Raw genomic sequence first — 26,796 nt, 5'->3', positions numbered from 1 at the left:
TATTCTCACTACTTCTATTCAACATTGTACTGGAGATTCTAGCCAAAGCAATAAGGCAAGATAAGGAATTAAAGGTTATTCCAATTTAAAAGGAAAAAAATAACACTGCTTTATTCTCAGAAAACATGATATTCTACATAGAAAATCCTTTGGAATACACACACAAAAAAAACCCCTACTAGAACCAATCAGTGAGTTTAGCAAGTTTGCAGGATACAGGATGGGCATATACAAATCAATTGTATATGTGTTAGGAACAAACAACCATAAATAAAATGTAGGAAATAATACCATTTACAATAGCATCAAAAATATGAAATACTTAGGAATAAATCTGACAAAAGTTGTGAAAGATATATGTACACTCACAACTACAAAACATTGCTGAGGGAAATTAATGAAGAGCTAAATAAATGGAGAGTCATACCATATTCAGGATCAGAAGACTTAATATCATTAAAATCTCAATTCTTTCCAAATTGATCTATAGATTTAATACAACCCTAATCAAAAGCACAACAGACTTTTTTGTAGAAATTCACAAATTCTTTCTAAAATTCATCTGAAAATGCTAAGGACCCAAAATAGCCAAAACAAAAACAAAAACAAAAACAAAAACAAAAACAAAAACAAAAAAACAAAGAAAAGGGCTGGGCGCGGTGGCTCAAGCCTGTAATCCCAGTGCTTTTGGAGGCTGAAGGGAGCGGATCACAAGGTCAGGAGATCGAGACCATCCTGGCTAACACGGTAAAACCCCGTCTCTACTAAAAATACAAAAAACAAATTAGCCGGGCGAGGTGGTGGACGCCTGTAGTCCCAGCTACTCGGGAGGCTGAGGCAGGAGAATGGCGTAAACCCGGGAGGCGGAGCTTGCAGTGAGCCGAGACCGCGCCACTGCACTCCAGCCTGGGCAACAGAGCAAGACTCCGTCTCAAAAACAAAACAAAACAAAACAAACAAACAAACAAAAAAACCTTTGAAAAAGAAGAACTGAAGTAAAATTTTAGGCTTAATTCCACCTGGTATTTATATTATCCTCAAGCACAGTAATGAAGACAGTACTGGTGTCAAAATAAACAGATCAATGGAACAGAGCAGAATTCATCAACAGACCCACATACATACAAACAACTAATTTTTGATGAAGGAATAAAGGCCATTCACTGGAAATAGGATAATCTTTTCCACAAATGGTGTTGCATAAGTGAATACCTACACAACCCCGAGAAATGAACTTCAACCCATCCCTTCACCGCATACAAAAATTAACCCAGAATGAAACATAGACCTAAATGTAAAACCTGAAACTATAACTCTTCTAGAAGAAAACATGAGGCCTTTGGTTAGGCAAAGATCTCTTTATATGACATCAAAAGTATGGTTTGTAAAATAACTAATTGATAAACCAGACCTCATCTTTATTTATTTATTTATTTAAAATGCCTTCTCTTCAAAAGACACTGTTAGGAAAAGGAAAACAGTCCAGGTGCAGTGGCTCATGCCTGTAATCCCAGTACTTTGGGAGGCCAAGGCTGGAGGATCTCTTGAGCCCAGGAGTTTGAGATCAGACTAGGCAACATAGTGAGACCTCGTCTCTACAAAAAAAAAAAAAAGTTTTTAATTTTCTGGGCATGGTGAAACATGCCTATAGTTGCAGCTACTTCTTGGGAGGCTGTGGTGGGAAGATCATTTAAGCTCAGAAGGTCAAGGATGCAGTGAGCTGTGACTGCACCACTGAACTTCAGCCTGGGCGACAGAGTGAGAACCATCTCAAAAAAAGAAAAGGAAAATTACAAAACACAGAATGAAAAAAAAAAGTATTTGTAAAATGCATTTCTGTTAAGGGACTTGTGTGTTAGAATATTTGAAGACACCTCAATAACAAAGGATAAACTACTGATACGTGAAAACTATAAATGAATCTCAAAAGAATTATGTTGTATCATAATTATCAAAATATGTCCATTTATATAATGTTCTAAGAAATGCAAACTAACGTATGGTGGTATCAAATTATCATAATTATCAACACACTGTATGATTCCATCTATATAATATTCTAAGAAAAGCAAACTAGTTTAGTTCGCGTTTAGCGTAATTACTGATTGCACTGGGATACGATGGCAGGAGTGAAGTTGGGAGGAAGGAATTAGAGACAGAAGAAACTGTTTTGGAGGTGATGAACATGTTTATTATCTCAATTGTGGCAGTGGTTTCATGGGTATATACATAGCTCAAAATTTATCAGATTGTACACTTTAAATATGTGTGGTTTATTGTAAGTTAATGAGGAACCCAGTTCTCCAGGTCTTCACCTTCCACTTCTCAAGGTTGTAATCTACACAACCATAATTCAGGCACTAAGGGAGACTTGATGATGAGGACGAAGAAAGAAAGGTAGCAAATAATTCAGCCTAAGAAGTCCATAAATCAATCCAAGGTTTGCTGAGCAGGAGGGAAAACAGGAAAGAGAGAACCCAGCAGCTGACAGGAACAGTCACTGTGGAGAGCCCAGTCCAGAAAGCAACAGCGATGGGCCCAGCCCAAGCCGCTCCCCGTATTCACGTTGCCTGCTCTTTCTCTACAAACCAAGCCAACGTTTAACTGCACTGGGCCCCGTGGTCAGCTGCTCCCACCTCCGCGGCTTCGCTGAGCACCTTGGCAGCCTGGCAAGAGGGACAAAGTCCATACCTGCAGGGAGGAGCTACAGGCCCTAGAAGTGTGAGAGGGGTCGGGGCAGGAGGAGGCCAAGGGGGGCCAGGTGCAGACTGAGGAGTCCTGAAGGGTATTCCGCCTCTTCCCCTCCGCAGGCACCACCGTCACAAGATGAAGTTAGTCCTGGGGATGGCGGGCGGAGTTCACAGTTCCCTGCACCCCGTATCATCTATACTAGTCTCCTCAAAAATTCTAAAACGTGCTGGCATTGTCTCCATGAGATGGGAGAGACCACATCCCCATCCCAGAAAGGAATCACTCTCTTGGCCCCGTTCTCAAAAGCAGCAGCTCTGTGGTGTCACCAGCCAATTTCTTAAGGCATGAACTGACGATCGTCCACTTGAGCAACAGAAGAGTGAGGAGCTTCCAAGAGGCATTATGTGCTGTCCTCAGCCTGAGCCTGACCAACAGCGGGCCCTGAGTCATTAACTGCACTTGATAACACACTGTCACGCACTGCTAAATAACCATTACTTCTATAGGAACACATGAAAAATGCTTCTTATTTCTCTTTATTCTCCACTATCAAGAAACAGCATAGGGCTAATGGTTTTCCTTCCTGCCAAGGGAATCCTCTGTGTGTGGCCATCCCCGTGCACCTTTACAGGCTGCAGCTGCGGGGTGTTTCCCCTCCAGGCCCTTCCGAGAGGTCCTGCTGTCGTGGCCTCACATGGGGACTCCAGTCCCAAGTTAATTCGGGGTGTTGAGCAACTCGGCCTGCCAGCGGCAAGCGTCCAGGCAGCTGGAGAGGTCTCAGCTGAAGGCCCGTGTTCTGAAGCACCCAGGACCTGGGTATTGGAAGACTGAGGCTCTGAAGAGGAGCTGGAGGGGACAGGGAGGAAGTCCTCACTAAAGGTCGTCTCCAGCTGGTGTCCTGAGACCAGTGGAAAAATTAAAGGTTCTTGGCATGGGTAACTTCTGCCCTAGTGAAATTTCAGCAACCTGGACTTAGAAATTAAGTGAAAATGTTGGCAGACGGTTTTTTCATCTGGGCTGAGATAGGCAGGAAGGTGATTTAAATTCCCTGCTGGCTACGGACAGTCCTGTTACCAGAACCCTCTCCCGCTGCCTTCTTCCCACATCACGCCTCCTGCGTTATCCAGCATCTCCTTGTCCCATGACTGGAACTTTGGCTGGGCAGGCCCTAGTAGAAAATCACATTTGCTTTCCCTCCTGGCAGCTGAGGGTGGAGGGCTGGAGGAATAGTTCAGATGTACAGCTTCCTCAGCCGCCTCGCCAGCTCAGGGCCCCATCACTAAGGCTGCCTGGTCACTGGCACGCTGTGGCTGCTACGCAGGACTCACACGGCCTCCTTCCGCCCAGAAGGGAAATACACACCGAAGGGTGGATTTTACCTGCTCCCACATTTTGCCCCAATAACCCACACTTACGATCTCCAATTCTTTTCTCCCCATCTCCCCCATTATCTTAAATCCATTTCAATCAGTCATTGCCCCCAGCCCTCCACTGTAACCGCTCTTACCAAGGTCATCAGTAACTTCCCAGCTGCTAAAACCAACAATCAATTTCCTCTCCTCATTTTTTAAACCTATCCGCAGCCTTTGCTGCAGTTAATCTCTCCCTCCTCCCTGACGGGATTCCTTCACTTGGCTTTCCAAAACACTTCACTCTCTTGGTTTTCATCCTGCTTTACCATTTCCAAAACACTTCACTCTCTTGGTTTTCATCCTGCTTTACCAGTTTCTCATTTTCTATCTCCTCTGCTGGTTTCTCGCCTTCTCCCAGACCCACTAAAGTCCTTACTTTCTTTTCTTATACCACCAAAATGCTAACGGTCCCCAAATACACACCTCCAGCCAGCTCTCTCTCACCAACTCCAAACTCACATTCTATTGCCCAGTTGCCATTTCCACTTGCACATCCGATAGATACCTCAACTCAACTTTCCCAAAATTCACCCCCTTACTTTCCCTTCAAAACCTGCTCCTCTGGGGCTAGGCACAGTGGCTCATGCCTGTAATCCCAGCACTTTGGGAGGCCGAGGTAGGCGGATCACTTGAGGCCAGGAGTTTGAGACCAGCCTGGCCAACATGGCAAAACCCCATCTCTATTAAAAAACAAAACAAAACAAAAACCCACAACAAAAGCTTGCTCCCTTCATGGCCTTCCACATCTCAGTGAACGGCAGCTCCTTCCTTCCAGTCACTCAGGTGAAAACTCTTGGATTGCTTAGATGGGTGCTAGCAGTGGAGGGGATGAGAAGTGGTCTGGTCCTGCACATCTCATGGGTGGGGGGATCCAGTCCCAGGCATTCTGGATGCTGAGTTACTCATTCTGCCAGCAACCAGGGTCCAGGGAGCTGGAGAGGTCCTGAAGCTCCCAGGACCCGCGTGTTTGGGTACAGTCAACAGTTATGAGAGAATTAAGGATGTCTCCAAGATTTTTGCCTTATAACTGGTCAGCTTCTGCCCTCACTCCCCTATACTCAGTTCTAACATAGCAGCTAGAGATTATTTTAAAATGTAAGATGACTGGCCAGGCACAGTGGCTCACGTCGGTAATCCCAGCACTTTGGGAGGCCGAGGCAGGCGGATCACCTGAAGTCAGAAGTTCGAGACCAGCCTGGCCAACGTGGAGAAACCTCGTCTCTACTAAAAATACAAAAATTGGCCAGGCATGGTGGTGCGCACCTGTAGTCCCAGCTACTGGGGAGGCTGAGGCAGGAGAATCACTTGAACCCAGGAGGTGGGATGAGCGTGCTGAGATCACACCACTGCACTCCAGCCTGGGTGACAGAGCGAGACTCCATCTCGAGGAGCGGGGGGGAAATAATGTAAGATTACTGCTGCTCAAAACCCTGCCTGCATCTGAATGTCACTAGAGCAAAAGCTGAAGTCTGAGAGTGGCAACCTGGCATACCTCATCTGCCCGCCTCCCTGTCCCAGCCCGTTTTCTTCCCTGACCTGACCTTCTATTCACTTGCCCAGCTCCAGGCTCAAGTCCTCAAACAAGCCAGCCAGGCTCTTGCTTTGTTTCAACCTTTGTTTCCTGTGCCTGGAGCAAAGCACTTTCACCCCACCCCATAACATCCACAAGGCCAATTCTGTCACTCCTGGCAAGACTTTGCTCAAATGCTCTCAATGACCACCGTTTTAAAAATTGCCACCACCCACACCCACACTCCTGATCCCCTTTACCCAGCTCCCCTCGTTCTTTTCCTATAGCACTCATTCATTCGGGAATGCTATCTAATTTACACGTTTATCCCGTTTATTGTGCATTGTCTGTCTCCCTCCTCTAGAATGTGTGCCCTGTGAGGACAGGGAATTGGTCCGTTTTGTTTCTAGATGTATCCCAACCACCTAGAACGATTCCTGGCTTATGCTACGTGCTCAGTAAGTACTTGCTGGTGAATGACACAGTCAGCCTCAGGGCTTGGCTGGGTGTGCGTCGAGGCAACGGACAGAGCCTGGAAATTCTAAAGCCATTAGGATGAAGCAGGTGCTTGGGGGTGGATCAGCCACAGGTCCTGGACAGCAGGGAGATTATTTACCTAGGAGACGGTGGAGGTGGGCATCCCTCTCACTCGCCTCCCTAAAAGCCTCCCTGTTGCTTCCGACTTCGGATGGGCTTCTTTGTATCACTTTCTCAGCTTGCCTGCCTTTTGACTACAGTTTTCAGCTGTTTGCCTTGTGTTCTATCACAGCCTTGCCTCAGCCCTTTCCCTGCTCTGGAACTCATTTCAAATTAGATCTACCAAATGTTGACGCTGGAAGAAACCAAAGATGTCACTTATATTTTTAGTTTGGAAGTAAAATTGTGCTTTGAGGACGTCTTCATCCCCGAGCTTCTCACTAAACAAATACGACGACGAATCAAACTCCTTGATTGCCCTCCCCTCCCCGCCAAGCACAAGAGTGGCTACTTGGAGCTGTGAATTTCAAGAAAGGGCCCAGAAGCAGGCTGATAGGGTGCATTACGGGAGGACGGCACACCCTGGAGTACCCCAGCATCCTCTCCAGGGCTTGCTCAGAACACTCTTCCCTTGCCCAGGAGCCCAGGCCCCAATCTGAGAATGGTGAGTTCCGATAAAAGCACTAAACCAGGAGGAAAGGGGTCAAACCAATCTAAGGGTCTCCACCTCCCAGCCTCCTGCCCACAGCAGCAGCAAAGGGTCCTTTCGGGAAGGGGCAGCAGTCTCTTCTTCGGCAAAGGGACAGGGAGATGACGAGATGAAGCTTAAGGGCCCGTTCTCTGTAGGAGTTTGCTTTGCCTGGGAGGCGAGAGGAGTTAACTGATGACAGAAAGGTTAAACTGCTGAGAACACCAAAACAACAGAAAAATAGGCAGGTCCAGGTTCCTCTACTGACCACACACATCCTTGATCAGCCCGCTTACCGTGGTAAAGGAGGCATTTCACTAACCCAGCCTGCGGCCCTGGGTGACTCATGCCCTCCAGAGCAAACCTGGGCCCTGCCTGCAGCTCCCCAGTCCCTCAGAACACTCCCCTCCAGCTGAAGCCATCCACCAGCGAACGGGGAAGAGGAGTGCTGAGGCCCGCGCGTGGTAAGGGAAGAAGTTATGGGTAGGCAGTGTAAGGGTTAAACAGAGAACTCGACTGGATGGCAGGATTCCCACACATGCCAGGACTCTCCAGGGAATCAGCGTGCTGGAAGGCAGGCTCTATCCAGGGAGGAGGAGACCACAGCCGCCGCCCTGCTGCCTCCACCTCCCCACACAGGAGCCACGTGACCAACCAAGGGCTGTGGGTGCTCTTTTCCCCTCAGGCCTCTGTTCCCACACAAGACACAGTCAACACATTCCCAGGCCCACACAGACTCACCACAGAGCCCTGGGACCCAAACACTGCCAGACAAAGGACCAGGGAGAGTCCCTCATCCCCCGCGTTCCTGTCACTGCTCCCCTCCACTTGCCCCTGTCAGCCCAGTGGTTTGCATTAGACCTGGAAGGCAATCTCTCCTACCTCTTCGTGCCATTCCTGCTAATTCCCAGGCCAACCTTTACCCAATTCCAGAGAGGCTTGGGGAAAGCTGCTCACCTCCTAATCTCTGCCATGTGAGGAGCTGAGCTGGTTACCAGGTTCCAGACCCAGAGTCCCAACGCCAGCTTAGTCCCCAAGCCTCCAGCTTTCACCCTGGGCCAGCTCCGTCTCCCCTGATTCTCCAGAGGGAGGGTACTCAGGCCTAAATTCCTAAACAAGCATGTGGAGCACTCAGCACCAGGTAAAAAGTGGGTAGACCTTCCCTCTTCCCTCACAGCGCAAACTGAGCAAATTCCTAGGATTTCAGGCCACTGGCCAGAAATTCCCAGGAAGAAGGGACACACCAGCCCATTTTCATCCCTCTGGAAACACAAGTTAACCTCCAACCCAGGGACAGTCCCCAGTTGCCGCAGACCTGGGAACCAGACTCCATGGGCCCAGAGCATCTCTCGTGTTCTCCTCCAGTTCCCACACCGCCACTCTGTATTGAAGGTTTTCTTTCTCTAAAATCCTTGTGAGACTCAAGCTGGATGCGTTTGGCAGCTCTTACTCACCTGCAAAAGGGTAGGTATTGCTTTAAAGAACCTCAAATCCTGTAGCCCATGAACTTGCCACTCCTCTCATCATTTTCCCTGATGGCCCACCTCTGTATTCCACGTTCCTCCAGGCCTGGCTGCAGTCTCACTACCAAATCAGACCTGGGAACCCCAGCCCTATCAGCTTTACCCATAAGCAAGGAGCTATTCCTAGCCCACTGGTCACCCAGAACACTCCAGTACTTGGGAAAATCCCTCTGGGGCTTCCCACAGAAATACTAAATTCCCTGAATGTGGGTTAGTGGTTGCAAAATTTCTGTCACTGCTGCGGGGACAGCAGAGTTACCCCAGGCGGCTGGAAGAGAGGTGAATGAGAAGCCAGTGATGACACAGTGAAGAGCTGGAGGTAATGCTCTCCCTACAACACACACACATTTGTACTGGGAAATTTTTACAAAGAGAGCCTATACTAGAAGGGGTTGGGTAAGGGATGGCTTAGGGAACCTCCCCCTGCCAGCAGAGTCGGAAAAAGACACCAGGCCAAGGCTGGGGAATCTCAAGACCACAGAACAGTTTGGTATTGCCATCATCATCAACAAAGCTACTATTTATTAAGTTCTTTACACACATTATCTCTAATCCTTACGACGACCTTGAAAGGCAGGCATTATTATCTCGATTTGCAGGAGCGGTAACTGATGCTCTGAGAGCTTAAGTAACTTGTCCAAGATCACACAGAGGGTGAGCAGCGGGGCCAGGATCCAAACTCTCCTCCACCTGGTTCCAGCTTGTGCTCACATTTCTACGATGCCACATTACAACAGAAAGAGCCCTGGGATAGTCACGGGATAGTCACGCATCTTTCTAGGTCTTAGTTTCTTACAGAGAGTCCTGGATGACCTCTAAGCGTCCTTGCAACTCGAGAATCCTATGCATCTATGGGACTCCCCAGAGGGGCCGTAAGCGCAGGAGATGGAAGCATGGTCCTTCCAGGGGTGGGTGGGGCGGCACAAGGGCTCTCACCTCCCCCATTTTTGTAGCAGAGATAGGGAAACCTCCAGACGTTGCCCAGCCCGATGATCTCCCCGGCCACTGACAGCACAAACTCCATCTTGCTGTTCCAGTGCCCCCGCTCCAGGGTGCCATCTTCCTCCTCCTTTTCCATGACTGGATACACTGGCTTTGTCTCTCCATTACTGGCTGTGCCTGAGGCCCTGCTATCCATCCCACCTGGAAAACAAGTGGGATGCCCTGTTACTGTTGGGAACCCCAGAAGGAAACCCCTCCTCCTCCTCCTTTTCCAACAAATCCATAAGGGGATGAATGCCCTGGAAGAGGCGAATGCTATGCCCTTCCCTGCAGACCGTGTCCTCCTTAGCACTTCTCAGTGGTGGAAGCTGGGTGACAGCTACTGAGCGTATATATCCCTTTCCTGTTTCAGGAGGAAAGTGCTGGTGCTGAAGGACGGCCTTTGCTTCCACTACAAGGCCCTCTTGGGTTGAGGCTTGTAGACATGGAGGAGTTCACGGGCCGCTGTGCTGTCTAAATTCTCCCTGCCGCCCTACAGTCAGCCTCACCGGGATTAGCACGTGCTTCCGTCTCTTTACTCTCTATGCTGGGACACGTGGAAAGGATGGGATTTCACATGTCCTCAAAGCCACCAATTGCCCTTGCAGGAATTTACCCTGAGGAAATAATTGTGATTGTGAGTGAAAGGTGTAGCATTAGGATATTTATTGTTTATAACAGCGAAAAATCGGAAGTACATAAATAGTCAAAAATGCTAGATATGTTGATAAATTATGGCACATTCACATAATGAACTACTATATATAATCATTAAAACCTGTGTTACAGAAACAAGTGTATCGGCACAAAAGGATGCTCACAATATATAGTAAAACCCAGTACGTACAATATGATCATGCTTGACAAATATCTTAGAAAGTATTTATAGGCATTGAAAGATTAGGATAGCCACCAAAATGTTTTTCTTTTTTTTTTTTTTTTTTTTTGAGACGGAGTCTCGCTCTGTCCCCCTGGCTGGAGTGCAGTGGTGCTATCTCGGCTCACTGCAAGCTCCGCCTCCCAGGTTCCTGCCATTCTCCTGCCTCAGCCTCCCAAGTAGCTGGGACTACAGGCACCCGCCACGCGCCCGGCTAATTTTTTGTATTTTTAGTAGAGACGGGGTTTCACCGTGTTAACCAGGATGGTCTCGATCTCCTGACCTCGTGATCCGCCCGTCTCGGCCTCCCAAAGTGCTGGGATTACAGGCATAAGCCACCGCGCCCGGCCCAAAATGTTTTTCTTTCAGCAGCTGGGTTATAGGAACATTTCCTTATCTATATTTTCTACATTTACAACAAAAAATGTTTTACTTTTGTAATATAAAAATAAAAGCCAGTTTAAAAAAAAATCCTGTCAAAGGACTGGGAGAGTTGAGGGGACCAGGAATTGTGAGTAAGATGAGGTGGACTAAGTACTCCTCCTATGTCTCTCTGAAATCAGCAGAAGGGAGAGATGAGCTATGTGCTTTTTCTTTTCTGGTGACAAGTGGAGTCTGTGACAGTAGAGAAGATGACATAAACTAAAAAGCCACAGTTTTAACCATTCACTGTCAGAAGTGGCCCATTCCAGACTACTGGGATTGAGGATGACTGGGTGTGGCTCCCATTTAGTCAGCAACTACTACAGACTAGGCACTTCATATGCATTCATTTCATTTAGTTCTCACAGCAACCCTGACATGTAAGCATTACTACTTCCACTTTATAAATAAGGAAGTTGCCGCTCAGAGAGGTTCAATAATGTGACTGCTGCTGCCATGTAGCTAGTAAACTGCACAGCCAGGACTTCAACCCATCTGCCCCTGCTCTTTCAGTCCCAGCCCTTTGATTACAACGGCTGCCTGGGTTCACTGGCATGTCTACTAAAAGCATCTTCTAATGACTCTGCCTTGATTTTGCAGAGTGGCCTCTTTTCTGGAGAAGTAGGCAGACGGACTTTTTTCTAACCCTCAAGCAAAGTTCATGTTAACAGAACTTTCTCAGCAGTAACCTCTTCTGGCCACAGATTCTCCTTTGGCTCTGACCCAGGAAGTCAGAAAGTGAGGGAAGAAGCCGGGCACAATGGCTCACGCCTGTAATCCCAGCAACTGGGAGGCTGAGGCAGGTGGATCACCTGAGGTCAGGAGTTTGAGACCAGCCTGGCCAACATGGTGAAACCCCGTCTCTACTAAAAGCACAAAAATTAGCCAGGTGTGGTGGCTGGCACCTGTAACCCAAGCTACTCAGGAGGCTGAGGCAGGAGAATCGCTTGAAACCAGGAGGTAGATGAAACCAGGTGCAGTGAGCCGAGATCGCGCCACTGCACTCCAGCCTGGGCAACAAAGCGAGACTCCGTCTCGAAAAAAAAAAAAAAAAAGAAAGAAAAGAAAAGAAAAAAGAAAGTCAGGGAACAGCAGGTATCTATTTTTATTTGATAAATTAGGGAATGAGCTCCTTTCTACAAAGGAGAAACCCAAGTAACTGGTCCCAAGAGGGCTCCCCAGTCCTTTCGGGAAGGTTGTCAAGGTACTGACTTTGCTGGAGGCCTCCCCTCCCTTTACCAGCGGATGGATCCCTCCTGGTGATGGAAAACCTTCCCTTCTCCACCTCCCAGACTCTGGGGGAAACAGTAGCACTTTCCTGGCTCCCTTAGCCCCATTAGAGCTGCTTCTCAGACGTAGCGTGTTGTGTCTGAAAGGCCATGAGCTGTAGAGTCAGATGAGACCAGGTTCATTTTTTCTCATACCAATGTCTGACTTCAGAGAAGTTAATGAATGACTCTGAGTCTTAGTTTGTTCATCTGTAAAATTGGGGATGATTGATAGGATATACTTAGCTATAAGAATTAAAAGAGGAAATATACATATATATACGCACTTAATAGAATAACAGGTACTCAAATTTTTGTCTTCTTTCAGTCCTGTCAAAGAGTTGATCATTGTTCTCTTTTCTCAGAGTTAAATCTGATTTTTCTTGGAGTTAAATCCAACTGTCTTTCCTCTCAATCTAGGGCGCTCTCTTTCCAAATCACATTGTCACTTAAGTCAACAGCCACCCAAGTTGCAGAAAGTCAAGAAAGTAGCATATAATCTTGGCATTTGCACACATAAATGTCAGAAGCATATTTTCTAGGAGAGGGTGAGAAAAAAGTCCTTTGGTTGTAAGTCCCATGGATCCCACCAACCTGCAGACTCAGACCCAGAAACAGAAAAAAAAAAGAGAAAACATTTCGAACCTTACTGAAGTTGCCGCCAGAGGTCCAGTCGGGGAGAAGAATTATCTAAGGGGGAAGGGGAAGGTGCCGGCTATTTAAAGTGTGGTTCCAGGAGCCTCTGTGGCACTCGTAATTCTAAACTTGGCCCAGCCCACATTCCACCCTTGTGCCTCCCCCTCCACTTTTCTCCCCTCCCCTCCCTCGGCCACCGGGCAACCCGCACAAGAGTGATTCCGCAGTCTGGGGAGTGTGCACACCCTGGCAGGTCGGGCCAGTTGCTGGTGAGCTTATGAAGCATGGTCTCTTCCCCGGAGCTCATGTGCGCTTCCCACCTGGTGAGCTCGGGGTCTCTCTGGAGGGATCCTGCCTCCCACCCCTGTCTCCAACACAAGCGCTCCTATAAATCCATCAAGAATAGGTGTTCCTTTGGTCAGGTGCTGTGTAGATTAATTTAAAAATACATTTATCTTACCGTTTTGCAGCTTGCAATGTGGAATGGACGATGATTTAGAACAAAGATACATAGATACAGAACTCGGAGATGTCAGAAAAACTTCCCAAACATACACAGACATTTATACACACAGAAGAAGTCTCAAAAAATTTTCACTAAATGGTTAATAGTAGTTACTTTTGTAGAGTGGAACTGACATCAGGAGATGGCAGTAAGGGAGTTTTTTTCCCCACTTTACCAATATTGTTTGGATTTTTAAATAATATGCTATAATTTTAAAATATTTTTTAAATCAGTAGAGAAAAGGAAGTGCCAAAGTTTAAAATAAAGCAAAGCCCTAAAGCTGTCATCAGTGAAGGAGCTGGCAGTGAGCACGAGGCACAGGTCACCAGGGAGCTTCGTTCTTCTGCAGGAACAGCCCACAGAGGCCGCTGTGAGCAGTTCCTTCAGCCTGGAGTCTAGGACAGGGCAGAGTCCCACCTCAGCCACGTGCCGAAGCACAGCGCATGCAGGGAACCTGCTTAGACTTTGACACCGGGGAGTGTGGGGTCTGAGTCCTACATAGGTGACTGTCCAGCTTGAGATTTCAGGAGATGGTGACTCACTGTAAATGGTAGCTGTTATTCATCCTTAAGGGATTATTCACAGTGAGCAGGGAAGTCTTCTTGAGGGAGACAGGACTGGGAAACCCCTGAGCTAAGCTGGGCTCTGGCCAGACTGTGAGAATGAGTTAGGGAGGGGATGGGGCAGTGGGTGAGTGAGGTGACAGAGGCATCTTGAGATGACAGAGAGGTGTGGAAAGAAAGATGAATCGAAGAGTCTAAGGTAGTTTCCATTTCCTGCATCCCTCATCTGACTTAAGGGCATGGGGCAGGGGCAGGAAACACTGCCTAGGAACACCTGGAGAGCCTCCCACAAGCTTCTTGGAAATTATTCTTATGTTTCAGCTGCCCCTGTTCCTCTCCCCTTTCAAGCTTTCATCTGTTAGATTGAGCCATCTAAAGCCATAAACCAAAAGGGTCCTGAGACAGCCTACAAACTCACGTAAAAAAAAGACCATCTTCAAAGCAGTGCTCTTGACTTCCATTTTTACTCATCCTTGAGTGGTACTTGCCAATGGCCTACTACGCATCATAAACTTTGGCATCTGTAATCTAAAATTACCAGATAACTTGGTGTTTCTCAGATACCATTCGGCCTTTGGCAATGTTGCACAGCCCCTTCTGTGTCCTCATATATGCAAACGGTTGCAATTTCCAGTTTCCAGGAAAGACTGTCAGTGATAAGGACATCATCAGGCTTATCCTGAGTTGGCTGTAAGTTGCTGCTCTTGTATTAAGGAATGTTGGCTTTACTTACCAACTCTTTTGTTTTTACATAACTGCTGCCATGTTACCACATATTGACTCCTTATTTTATTCCTCTCCAAATCTTTGTTATCCCCAATTTCTTTTTCCCCTATAAAGTGGGAATGGCTATGGTAGGTTTTTTGTCCTGCTTAGGTTGACAAAAGTTAAACAACAACAACAAAAAGCTTGAGAACCACTGGTAGATAAATGTTGGTGACAGTCCCTCACAACTTCCTGTCTGGGGTTCCACACAAAACAGGCGTGACTAGCCTTGCATCTACCTCACGTTGCCATCATCCTTTGGTCTGCTGGGTGCAAAGCCAAGAAACCTGAAAACAAGTAACACCAGAATTAGTATTCAAGAGTTCTTACTCAAGAGACTGCCTAAGTTTTAAGACTCACTAGAGATTGTTAGTGAGGATACTGAAGGCTGCGCTTCCCACAACAGGACTGTATAAAATGAAGTGAACCATGCAAAAAGCAGGCCTAGGAGGTCCTGGTTCGTACCAAGTTCATCCCAGGTATGTTTAAATGACAGTACGCCATGATACGCTCTCCCAAAAATTGTTTGACTCTACAAGGAGTGGAATAAACATTTCTGAGCAACATCAAGGTGGCAAAGGAAGTGGTGGGTTCTCCTCTGGAGACCTTTAAATTAAGAGATGTAGTTCTGTTTAACTGCAGGAGTCAGGAACCTGCTGACCTTTTGGATCCCTTTTCGAATATCACAGTGAAAGAAAAGAAAACAGCAAGTAGAACAGACTAAACAAATTATGGCTTGCTATAACTGAAATCATTCGAACAACAAAATGAATAATGATAGTATGGGATTGTAGCCCAAAGAACAAAATTCACTAATAAGTTCATGCTGATACAAATAACCAATACGTTAGTAAGTAGGAATGAAAGGGCCATTCTTCCTTGCAGTTGAATTCCAATAAATAAATATAGAAGGATGCCGAGCATGGTGGCGTGCACCTGTAATCTCAGCTACTCAGGGAGGCTGAGGTGGGAGGATTACCTAAGCTCAGGAGTTTGAGGCAACACAGCAAGACCCCATCTCAAAGAAAAAGAAATCTTAATAAATGTAGAAGGAAAGAGAAAAATAGGAAATCACCACTAGACAAACACCACTATAGTAATTGTTGCAGACAAGATCTACCAATGAACTCTAACATTGGTGGTGAAAGTTCAAGGAGGAACAGAATTTTTACAATTCCAAAGTGTCTCCCCCAAGATATGTATTAACTACAAAGAGAAAAATAGTAATTTTGAAGTAGAGAAGCCAGGCAGAAACCACCTGAACCAAATGACCAAGGTCAACACCACCAGTAGTAATAAGACATCAATATCTATCTGTATCATGAAGCATGGATATGATGTACTAAGCGGGACACAACATTTTTGTGATATTCTTTTGCCAAAAGTGTGGTTCAATCACAAGAATCATAAGGCAGACCCAAAGTGAGGGGCATTTGACAAAATTACTGATCACTACTCTTCAAAAGTGTCAAAAGTGTCACGAAAGACAAGACAGACAAGACAAGAAAGACTGAGGAAGTGTTTTAGGCTGCAGGAGACTAAGGGAAAATGACAACCACCAAATGCAATGTGGGGTCCTGAATGGGATCCTAGATAGGGTCCTGGAATAGAAAAGGACATGAATGTAAAAACTGGTGAAGGTTGCATAAGGTCTTTAGTTTACTAGCACCCTACCAACGTTAATTCCCTCGTTCCAACAACTGTACTATGGTTGTGAAAGACGCTAACATTAGGGGAAGCTGAGTGAAAGATGGAAGCTCTCTACTATTTTTGCAATTTTTCTGTAAGTCTAAAATAAAGTTTTTTCTTTTCTTTTTTTTTTTTTTTGTTTACACTCTATTACAGCCCAAGTACTTGACCCTGCTGTGAAAAGTTCTGGGATGTTACATGCAGAAACCAGAGAGGTCACTAAAAACTGTGAAGACCTTTCTGTTTGATCCCAGATGGGATAATTCACCTAAATTCTATAAGCTCCAATTTGTTTTCTTTTTTCATTTTTGTTTTTGAGATGAGGGTCTCACTCTATTGCCCAAGCTGGAGTGCAACGGCACAATCATAGGTCACTGCAGCCTCAACCTCCCAGGCTCAAAGGATCCGCTCAACTCAGTCTCCACAGTAGCGTGGACTACTACCATGCCCAGCTAATTATTTTTTAATCTTTTATAGGGATAGGGTCTTGCTATGTTGCCCAGGCTGGTCTTAAACTCCTAGCCTCAAGCAATCCTGCCTCCGCCTCCCAAAGCACTGGGATTAGAGGCGTGAGCCACCACATCAGACCCAACGTCTGAAAGAAACAAGACTTACGACAAAGAATATTAGTAACACCAACCATTACCATTACTAACGTTTGCTGCGCATTTCAAACGTGCCAGGCATGGCGCTAAGTGCTATACAGGCACCATTTCATTTTATCCTCAGAACAAACCTATGACACAAGAATTACTGACAAGATCATTTTAAAGATAGGAAAACAAAGCCTTAAAGATAATTAAATTACTTGCTAGGCCACATAACTAGTACATGGTAGACCCAGGATTTGAACTCAGGTTTGTAGAATTCTAAAGTCCATTATTTACTTATGGCTACCATGCTATCTATACTTTAAGTCGAGAGGTGGAGGAAAAAAGACAAGAGAAACACTAAGAAGCACAACTGTAGTCCTGTTTATTTTGGCTATTGCTGGCCCGTGGGATTAAATATAACTTTCTCAGGAAAGAGGTGAACAATGAAAATGACAAGAAAAAGGTTGCTTTCACTGAAAATCTCATCAGACCTGAAGAATACTTAAAAAATCTAATCAGAAGGCTCTCTTCCCATCCCAATGTGTTCCACAATTTTACTACTCTGCCTTCCCTATTAAGGAAAATCATACCTTTTGTCTTTAACTCTAGAAAAAGTAGTTGCAGTTATTTTCCAATTTTATCCAGTTTCTTCCAATCCCTGTTTCCCTGATTTCTTGTCCGACTCTCAGAGTACACAGAGTTTGCAACCCTTATGTAACTAGTCTCAGTGGGAAGTTCCTGATGAACAGTTAGTGAGCAGGGGTTCTGAGGGAACGGAGACGCCCTGACACCATCGAGCTGTGGTGAGGGGTGAGGGCAGAGTGGCAACATTTAAAAAAAGCAACTTCAATCTCTGGACAGTCTTTTATCCTAAACATTTTTAAACACCACTGCAGGACATTATTTGTGATGAGCAAAATCTACTGATGCACTGGTCATGCGGCTGACTGATGTGGAATGCAAAGTGTGGCCGGAATCTCATCTCCCATGTCTCAGCCCAGAGAGAGGGAGGGGACCCAGAAGGGACACGCGACTGGTTTCCCATGACTGGGAAACATGACAGCTCTCATCCATCCTGCTTTCCCCAAACAAGAAACAGACAGGGCCTGCTCAAACTGTGTGGCGTCAATGCCCGTGAGCCAAAGACCATGAGGAACACACCTACAGTTAAACAAGTTGGGTTCGTTACTCATGGCAACAAGGGAGACTGCACACAATGTAAACTGTGAGGTGTCTCAGTCAGAGGGTGTCACTGAGGACGTGTTATTGGATGAATTTGTATTAGGTGATTTTGAGGCGACTTCGGAAGCAGGGCTTTGCTTTGGATCGGATGCTGTGAGGAAGGAGGAGGAATTTTATAATTGGCTTTTTTTTTTTTTTTTTTTTTTGAGGCGGAGTCTCGCTCTGTCGCCCAGGCTGGAGTGCAGTGGCGCGATCTCGGCTCACTGCAAGCTCCGCCTCCCGGGCTTACGCCATTCTCCTGCCTCAGCCTCCCGAGTAGCTGGGACCACAGGCGCCCGCCACCTCGCCCGGCTAGTTTTTTGTATTTTTTAGTAGAGACGGGGTTTCACCGTGCTAGCCAGGATGGTCTCGATCTCCTGACCTCGTGATCCGCCCGTCTCGGCCTCCCAAAGTGCTGGGATTACAGGCTTGAGCCACCGCGCCCGGCCTATAATTGGGTTTCTTAATGGATTTTATCTAGAAAGCAGGAAAAACGAAGTGAAGCAAAAAGCTGTGATTGGTAAGGAAGGAGCAGTCACTTGTGTTAGCCAGCATCGGATGTTTGATCATTTGTGTGGGTTGGACGATGTTCACGTTGTTGTCTTTGTTCAGATATCATCATAGAGTGATCTTATTTGTGTCTGGATCCACCATGATCACAGAGTGGCCTTGCCTGACATTGGCATGTGAGAACGAACACCAGGGCAGCTCCTAGCGATACAGAGCCTAACGGACAGTGTCCGTCCAACTCCCAGCTGTCAGGGGCTTCTTTTCTCTTCCTCGGCCATAATAGCCACATACATTCGGAGAAGGGAACTGACGTAACAGAAAGTGGTGACTGTAGTGGCAGGAAGGCACCTGTACCTGTTCTCAAGGCCTTGGCCATGGGTTTTCACCACCTCTCACCTATATTCTCCTCCTTCACACTAAGCCCAATCCCAACTTTTCCCACTCTTGTTATATCTTACCCCTATTCCCTCCATAAAAAAAAAAAAAATGCATTTTTTTCCTAGCATAGTTTGACATCATTGGGCAATTTTCCTCCCAATTATTCCATAAGATTAAATTTTAAAATTTTCTGAATCAGAAATCCATGTTGGCTACCCCGGGAAACATTAAAGAAATTACCGATGTTTAACGCCCACTCCTGAAGAGAAGATTCTAATTGTTCTGAGGTGAAGCTTGAACATCGAGATTTTTTAAAAAGCTCTCTGGAAGTCTCTAAGAGGCAGCTAAATTTGAAAAGCTCTGTAGCCTAATTGCTGCTGTTAGCTAATTTCTTAGTCTATCCTCAGGGAAGATGTAGTACAGCTGGTCTTATCTCTGAAACTCCTTTTCAAAGCCACTCTCAGCCTTCTCTTCTCCAAGATAAATAATCTGAAACCCTTTTATCTTTCCTAAGAGTTCTTCCTTCTCACCCCCACCCACTGTTTTCATTGCTCTCCTTTGGAAGCTCTCCAGGTTCTAAACATCCCTGTCAAGCACTGGTGTCCAAAGCTCCCTCGCGGGCCCTTTCTGCTGCCTGCCTGCTGGCTGCTAGTACTGCTCGCTTCAGCTCTGCAGTTTCCACCAATGGAGAAATCAGCAACGGAGAGAGCTCTACCTACATGTCAGACTAAGAGGCAGAAGCAGCCTGAAGAAGGTCCCACAGCCTGACTGTTGGACCAGGGTGGCCTTCCATAGAGTTCTGCTACATGGACAATGCAGAAGGAAAACTAAAGAAGGGGCATAAAAGGAGAATGGGTTAGAGCCAAGTTCAGTGTGATGAAAAAAATGTATAACCTGGGAGGAAGAACTCCAAAATTCTAGTCCTGGATATGACCTGAATCAGCCACATAATCTTGGGCAATCCATGTTGCCTTTCTAGGACTCTGTTTTTCATGCATAAAACAAGAGAGTAAGACTGGGCCATCCCCAGGCTTCACGTCAGCTCTGAGTCTTCCACAGCTGATCTCAGGCTTGGAAAGAAAGAGACTGCTGGTCTGATCACCCCTCTTCTAACTGCTCTGGCCACAGCTCTTTCTTCAGCAACTCTAGTTATTCCAAGAGTTCTTATATTCCCAATTCCAACAGCCAATAATGATAGCCCAGACTCGCACCTCTAGTCTGTAAGCTACTTGAAGACAGTAGAGTGCCATCTGCCATCTCCTGAATACAGATAAAAGCCTAGGAGTGCTTAGCTCTCTCAGCAGATACTTTAAACATTTCATTAACCTCCAGGAATCAGAGTTCCAAACAATAATGACCAGAATAATCGATATTCACTTTTCTTTTTCCTTTTTTTTTTTTTTTTTTGAGATGAAGTTTCGCTCTTTGTTGCCCAGGCTGGAGTGCAGTGGCACGATCTTGGCTCACTGCAATGTCTGCCTCCCGGGTTCAAGTGATTCTCCTGTCTCAGCTTCCCAAGTAGCTGGCATTACAGGAGCCCACCACCACACTCAGCTAATTTTTGTATTTTTAGTAGAGACGAGGTTTCACCATGTTGGCCAGGTTGGTCTCGAACTCCTGACCTGGTGATCCGCCCGCTTCAGCCTCCCAAAGTGTTGGGATTACAGGTGTGAGCCACCGCGCCCAGCCGATACTCACTTTTCATCAACAATCATCCCTCCAAAACTTAGCACCACATAAAGTCATCCATATTAGCAGTTATGGCACACCCTAGGCACCTTCACATACATCTCTCATTTAGTCTTTATTGACAAGCCAGAAAGACTGGCATTATCCCTATTTTATAGGTAAGAGATTGAGTTTCACAGATAGGAAAACTAAATTGCCCAAGATTCCAAAGCTACGAAGTGGCACACGTAGGATCTGGATGTCTGTCTGCCCGGGCTCCTTCTGCCGAAGTGACACACGTAGGATCTGGACGTCTGTCTGCCCGGGCTCCTTCTGTTCCACTCAAGCAGATTTACCTTGCAGTTAATACAACATAAGCTTTGGGGCCCCTCCCTTGCATGGGTGCCTTCCAATCCCCTGTACCTAGTTTTGAATTATTAATTTTGTGCCATTTTCCATAAAGAGGACCCTCCGCGAATTGTCTAAGCTTCAGTATCTACAAAAATCTAGATCCGTCCCTGAACTCAGCTTTCCATGTAACCAGAAACACTACCATCTTGTTTAGTAATTTCAATCTGAGGGTATTTTTCAAACACGAATTCAAAAGGAATCCTTGCCAGCTTCTGTGCTAGGAACCTAGGCTGGTTCTTTAAAGAAATGGTAAAGTATGGCTTTGCCTTGAGTCACGTGGCCGGGGTCACTCACTGTTCCATCTTCCCACTTACTCTGCACCCATGGTTCTCTTCTCCCACGCCGGGCTGTAGATTTCCTCTCCCTCACAGCAGGCCTTCCTGAGTCTGGCTTTAGCCTGTAGCATGCCCTTCCATGCTCGTTTTTGTAGATCACTTTATTCTGTACTCAATCTTTGGTAATGACTCTGTTCCACCCCTCCTGCTGCTGCTTTTGGTTTGCACTTTGGACCAGAACCTGCTGCTGTTTTGGGATTGAGCCTCAGCTGCTTTCTGTAGCCAAAAAAGCAGTGCTGTTGTGACTTGAAAAGGGGGGAAGAAGGGGGATTGTTGTCTACTTCAATTTCTGTTAGGCAGGCTCTAATACTGACATTCACATTTCATTCCAACTTTTTTTTTTTTTTTTTTTTGAGACGGAGTCTCGCTCTGTAGCCCAGGCTGGAGTGCAGTGGCCGGATCTCAGCTCACTGCAAGCTCCGCCTCCCGGGTTCAGGCCATTCTCCTGCCTCAGCCTCCCGAGTAGCTGGGACTACAGGCGCCCGCCACCGCGCCCGGCTAGTTTTTTGTATTTTTTAGTAGAGACGGGGTTTCACTGTGTTAGCCAGGATGGTCTCGATCTCCTGACCTCGTGATCCGCCCGTCTCGGCCTCCCAAAGTGCTGGGATTACAGGCTTGAGCCACCGCGCCCGGCCTCATTCCAACTTCTATAACCTCTCGTATTTACCCATCAAAATATTCTAACACTATATACTATTCCTTCCCTATACCTTGACCTTAGGTATCAGATCTCTCTTCTTTAGACTTTATATGTATAAAATTTCCCTCTTTTGTCCCCTCTTTGCAAACCAGAGAGGGTGCAGATACAACTTTGGAAAAACACAGTTTAGTAAAGAAATAGCTTGGGAACTGAGGCTTTCAGGTGAACTCAGCACACCATTTCTTTCTCACTCTGTCCTGTCCACTTGTCATCTCCTAGAGCTTTAATACCTCCCGCTATAACCATCTGAAAAATGAGAAAAATCTTTACTCAGTCACAATTTACCATACAATGGTAACTGAATTCATAATATTAGAAAAACCAGGATAGAACTAGGCAATCTATACATATTTCCAAAATACATTTTTTTTTTTTTTTTTGGTGCAGGCCATCTTTTAGAAATGTGTAGACACTATCCTAGTGGTAACAGAAGCACAGAAAAGTTGACGTTAGGATACCTGAGAATCTTAGGGCTATGTAATTCTAAGACATGACTTAAGATGTGTATGTATTAATCCACAGAACCTATAGCAATTAGAATATTAAACATCTTCCAAACAAGAACTGCGAAACAAACACACAGAACCAGCACGGATCCACGCCCTTCCCGCGTTGTAAACGAGTCTGAAGAGTCACCTGTCAATAGCAGCGATGGCAATACCATTACCTTGGAAAGAAATCATTGCTTCCTAGTTGACAAACTTGGGATGAAGTACTTTAAAACTCTGAATTCTGCTTTCAGTTTCTTCTCTTGGCTCCTATGTTGTCATACCACACGTACCACCAATTTACAAAACCCCCAATGCATCCATCCCTAGGAACAAAACGGAGATTCTTGTGATGCACAGGAAAGGACAAATTTCAATGACGAGGAAATCCTCACGTTTCCATTTCTGGATGGAAATTACACCAATTTTTGCTGACAGCTTCCAAGAGCACAGGCTGTAGAAGAAAAATGTATGGAGAGGAAACAAATTCATAAAGATACTTAACACTGTGGATACTATAAATTTTAAAATTCAAGATCTGATTCTTTCAGACAGAATTGTAATTTGAAGACTAAGAGAATGCTTTGCATAGATATTAAAAGGGATATGAACCATTTGGAGGGTGTTCAGAGGAGAATCAGTAGTTAAGGAACCCAGAACACGGTTGACAAGATTTGGAGATTTCTATTTTCCTAAGAAGTAAATTTGTTCTACTGAATGCAGGATATTGGCCAAAGGGCAGTTATAAATACTTCAAACTGCAGCAGTCTTATAAAATGTTAGCCCAAGTGTAAAAAGTTACTGCATTTCTTCTCATGAGCATTAAAAAAGAAAGACATTACACTTACCTTTTTTGATCTAATTTGAATAGGAAAGTATGGATAGAGGGACTTTTATAGGTTGATGCAAAACTAACTGTGGTCTTTGCGATTGACTGCGATTACTTTTGCACCAGCCTATATTAAGCCTAAGGAAGTTCGCTTATGCTCTCAGGCACATCAGTCTTTGTATGACGCAGCACATTCTGTGTGAGGACAGTAGACACAATCAGAGGTGGCCTCCCGCGATCCCTGCCTCCCCAGGTGCTCACATCCTTCTGATTGTCTCTTGGCATGGGCAGGACCTGGGACTTGCTTCTCGCCAATGGAATAGGGCAATGGTGGCAGGATGTATGTGATTATACATACATGTTTACGTTACATAAGATTGTAAGCTGATCTTGCTAGCTTTGAGAAAGCAAGTGGCCATGTTGGGAAAGCGCAGAGGCCAAGGGACTGAAGCTGGCCTCTGGCCAGTGGCCAACCAAAATCTAAGGCCCTTATTCCGATGACCCAAAAGGAACTAAAGGCTGCCAACAACCACATGAGCTTAGAAGTAGATTCTTCCTCACACTTCAGATATGACACAGCCTTGAACACCACTGTGATGACAGCCTCGTGAGACCCTGAAGCAGGGTACCAGCAAAGTTGTGCCCTGACTTCTGACACAGCAATTGTGAGGCAATACATGTGTGTTGCTTTCAGCTGCTAAGTCTGTGGTAATACTGTTATGCAGCACTAGATAACAAATACAGTAAATACTGAACGTATACACATTTGTAAAGTGTGTTTGCATATTAGAGGTTTTGGAATGACTATATGTACACATGCATAGACACACAAACCATTTAAGAAACTTAAGAAATGTAGTCAACAGAGCAATAAAGAAACTTGGCATTCTTCACACCAATCAATTCAAGATGTAACAAAGATTTAATATAAAGAATAAAAGTTTTAAGCAAAATCATGGAGGTATTTTTATTATCTTGTAGTAGGGAAGGTCATTCTAAGCACATCAGGAAAACCAAGAATTATAAAATCAAAAAGATTAAGTTTACATCATAAAACTTAACTTTTATAACAAAAAAAAAAAACTATAAATAAGGTTAAAAGACTAATAACAACATGGTCAAAAATTTGCAACACAAAACAAAAAAATAATGTCCTCAATATACATAGCTCTTAAACATCATTAAGATTCAGTATAATGCAAAACTATACAGCCATTAAAAACAATACAAATCTATATCTATGGTCACGTACAAATGTTCTCAGTATTAAGTGAAAGAAGCAAATTACAAAGCAGTACGTAGAGTGTGGTCTCATTTACGCAAAGGTGTACATGGTTGTATAGAAGCATATGTAAATATGCACAGAGTTGTCTGAAAGTAAATCTTAACTGGTCATTTTGGGATATTTTTTCTTTCTTTTTTAAATGTGCATGCGCTATTTGTTTTTTAAAAAAAGAAATATATTTTCCAAAAAAAGTTTTAGAAATGTTTGTGTACCTATGAAGCAAAAGTCCATTTATTTGGCAGATAAGTTAATCAGACAGCAAAACCTCTAGTGAAGAAACACCAATGAGAAAGATAAAGGAAAATAACTTCAAGGATGGAATCAACACCAATACGTGCAATCATTACCGAAGACATTATCTCAGGGAAAATGCTCCTAAGATATCATCCAGCACTATTCATTTATGAACTAAAGGGGAAAAAAGCAGACTGGAGATGTTTTAAAATAACCTGGGAGAGAATGGGAGGCCATTTTGAATACGATACTAAAATGTAGAAAAGGAAAATAATAGAATGGTCTATTAAGTTCCATTATCAAATTAATGATCTTTGTCTTACGGGTGATAGATGCATTCACTGTATGGATGGGAGTCATAAATATGAAAATACGTAAAACATACTTATTATACATAATCCTTAAAAATCATTGTCTCTCATAATGCATTCAGAACTACGGTTCTCAACTCTGGCTGCAGAAAAACAAAATCCTGATGTTTAGGTCTAGAAAAGGCAACTCTAGAGAGACTCAGATTAATGGTCACCTAGGGCTGGGAGGAAAAACAGGGATTGACCAAATAGACATGAAGTTTCTTTGTGGGTGATGGAAACATTCTGAAGTTTGTATGACGTGGTAAGGGTTGCACAATTCTTTAAATTTGCTAACATCATGTATTAAAATAAGTGGATTTTATGGTATGTAGATTATGCCTCCATAAAGCTGCACAAAAAAACATTGATACTTGGGCTCCCTGTGAGATACTTGCAATTAGATTGGTCTAGGATGGGAGCGACAGGTTCGGTTTGTTTTTGAGGCAGAGTCTCCCTCCGAAACCTAGGCTGGAGTGCAGTGGCGTGACCTCAGCTCATTGTAACCTCTGCCTCTACTGGGTTCAATTGATTCTCGTGCCTCAGCCTCCCGAGTAGCTAGGATTACAGGCAAGCGCTACCATGCCCGGCTAAATTTTGTATTTTTAGTAGAGACGAGGTTTCGCCATGTTGGCCAGGCTGGTCTTGAACTCCTGACCTCAAGCAATCCGCCCACCTGGGAACACCTCCAACTGTACAAATGGAATTCTATGTTCATTGTGAACTCTGTCTTGCTGGGGTGATTATAGACATGTATAGCTCCACCTTTCAGAGCTGTAGGTTAAAAGCTAAAAGGGTATTTTGAATATGTATTTAAGATGGATATGAAGTAAGTTGGAATTGTCCAGAGAAGCCCAATGAGGAAAGTGAAGGGATTCAAAGTTAGAGCACATGAGAAAAAAAAAAGATATTAAACCAGAGGAGTTGGGGACGAGAGGTGCAGAAGTAGAGATGCCCACTATCCTCAAATGCTATAAGGCTGCCGAACAGAGATGCAACTGAACTAGTTTTTCATATGCTCAACTAGGATGGATGAGGCTACAGGAAGATAGACTTCAGGTCTTTATAAGGAAGATCTTCACAATAATCCTGTTCTGTGTGTTGTGTCAGATCCTGGAGATATATTCTACAGGAACTATGTTCTAGTGGTCCTCAAACTTTGCATGCATCACAGTCACCTTCAGGGCTTGTTAAAACGCAGGTTGCTGGCCCCATTCCCAGAGTTTCTGATTTAGAAAGTCTAGGGTAGGGCCTCATAGTTTGCATTTCTAATGAATTCCCAGATGACGGTGATGCTGTCCATGCAGAAGCCTCACTTTGAGGACTGGTGTCTAGTCTAAACGCTATTAGAGCTCCAAGAAAGGACATCTAACTCAGATTAGATGGAGAGGAGTAACCTGAAGAACTTCTCAGAGGAATTTTGGGATGAGCTGAATTTTGAAGAATGAGAAAGTAGTAAGGAGAAAAGGCAGATGAGGTTATGGCAGTCCAAACAGAGAACAACAGGGGAGCAATAATGTATAGGAAGGAACGAAGGCATGAAACAGCATTCCTTCAAGTTATCTGTTCAATGTTTATGCATAGTATTGTTCTAGTTGCTGCATATGGAGAGATAAAGGAAACAAAACCTAGGCTCTCGTGGAACTTTTACACAAACATGCCATATATGGCAAAGTCCCCTAATGGAATAGAACAGGCCATTGCAAGAGAAAACATGGGGGCCTCTGAAGAGGTAGCATTTCAAGAAGAAGAAGAGAACAGGAAAAGAGACAGGCTCAAGGGAAAA

General features: G+C 44.9%; 2 protein-coding genes across 4 annotated transcripts in view; both read right to left on the bottom strand.

The window, feature by feature from the left end:
• The window catches only part of KDM5A (lysine demethylase 5A), a 136,874-nt gene that overhangs the window by 6,651 nt on the left and 103,427 nt on the right, over positions 1-26,796 (bottom strand). Inside the window, exon 29 of the mRNA XM_025400962.1 lies at positions 9,238-9,444. The gene's annotated coding sequence lies outside the window, so the exon portion shown is untranslated. The remainder of the gene's footprint in view (positions 1-9,237; positions 9,445-26,796) is intronic.
• SLC6A13 (solute carrier family 6 member 13) overlaps positions 1-26,796 on the bottom strand; it is a 64,149-nt gene that overhangs the window by 29,729 nt on the left and 7,624 nt on the right. For 2 of the 3 annotated variants that reach the window (XM_025400965.1, XM_025400966.1), the window contains exons 1-2: positions 12,496-12,579; positions 9,238-9,444 (exon numbers count right to left, since the gene is read on the bottom strand). In XM_025400965.1, the coding sequence (XP_025256750.1) occupies positions 9,238-9,439 (202 nt within the window). In that variant the 5' untranslated portion in view covers positions 9,440-9,444; positions 12,496-12,579. Of the gene's footprint in view, positions 1-9,237; positions 9,445-12,495; positions 12,580-26,796 lie in introns of those variants that run through there. The other variant, XM_025400964.1, reaches the window with a different exon arrangement.

Source organism: Theropithecus gelada, chromosome 11, assembly GCF_003255815.1.
Source record: "Theropithecus gelada isolate Dixy chromosome 11, Tgel_1.0, whole genome shotgun sequence".
NCBI classification, from domain to species: Eukaryota; Metazoa; Chordata; class Mammalia; order Primates; family Cercopithecidae; genus Theropithecus; species Theropithecus gelada.
Note: the sequence above shows the minus strand (reverse complement) of the source record. Positions and strands in the feature narration are given on the sequence as shown.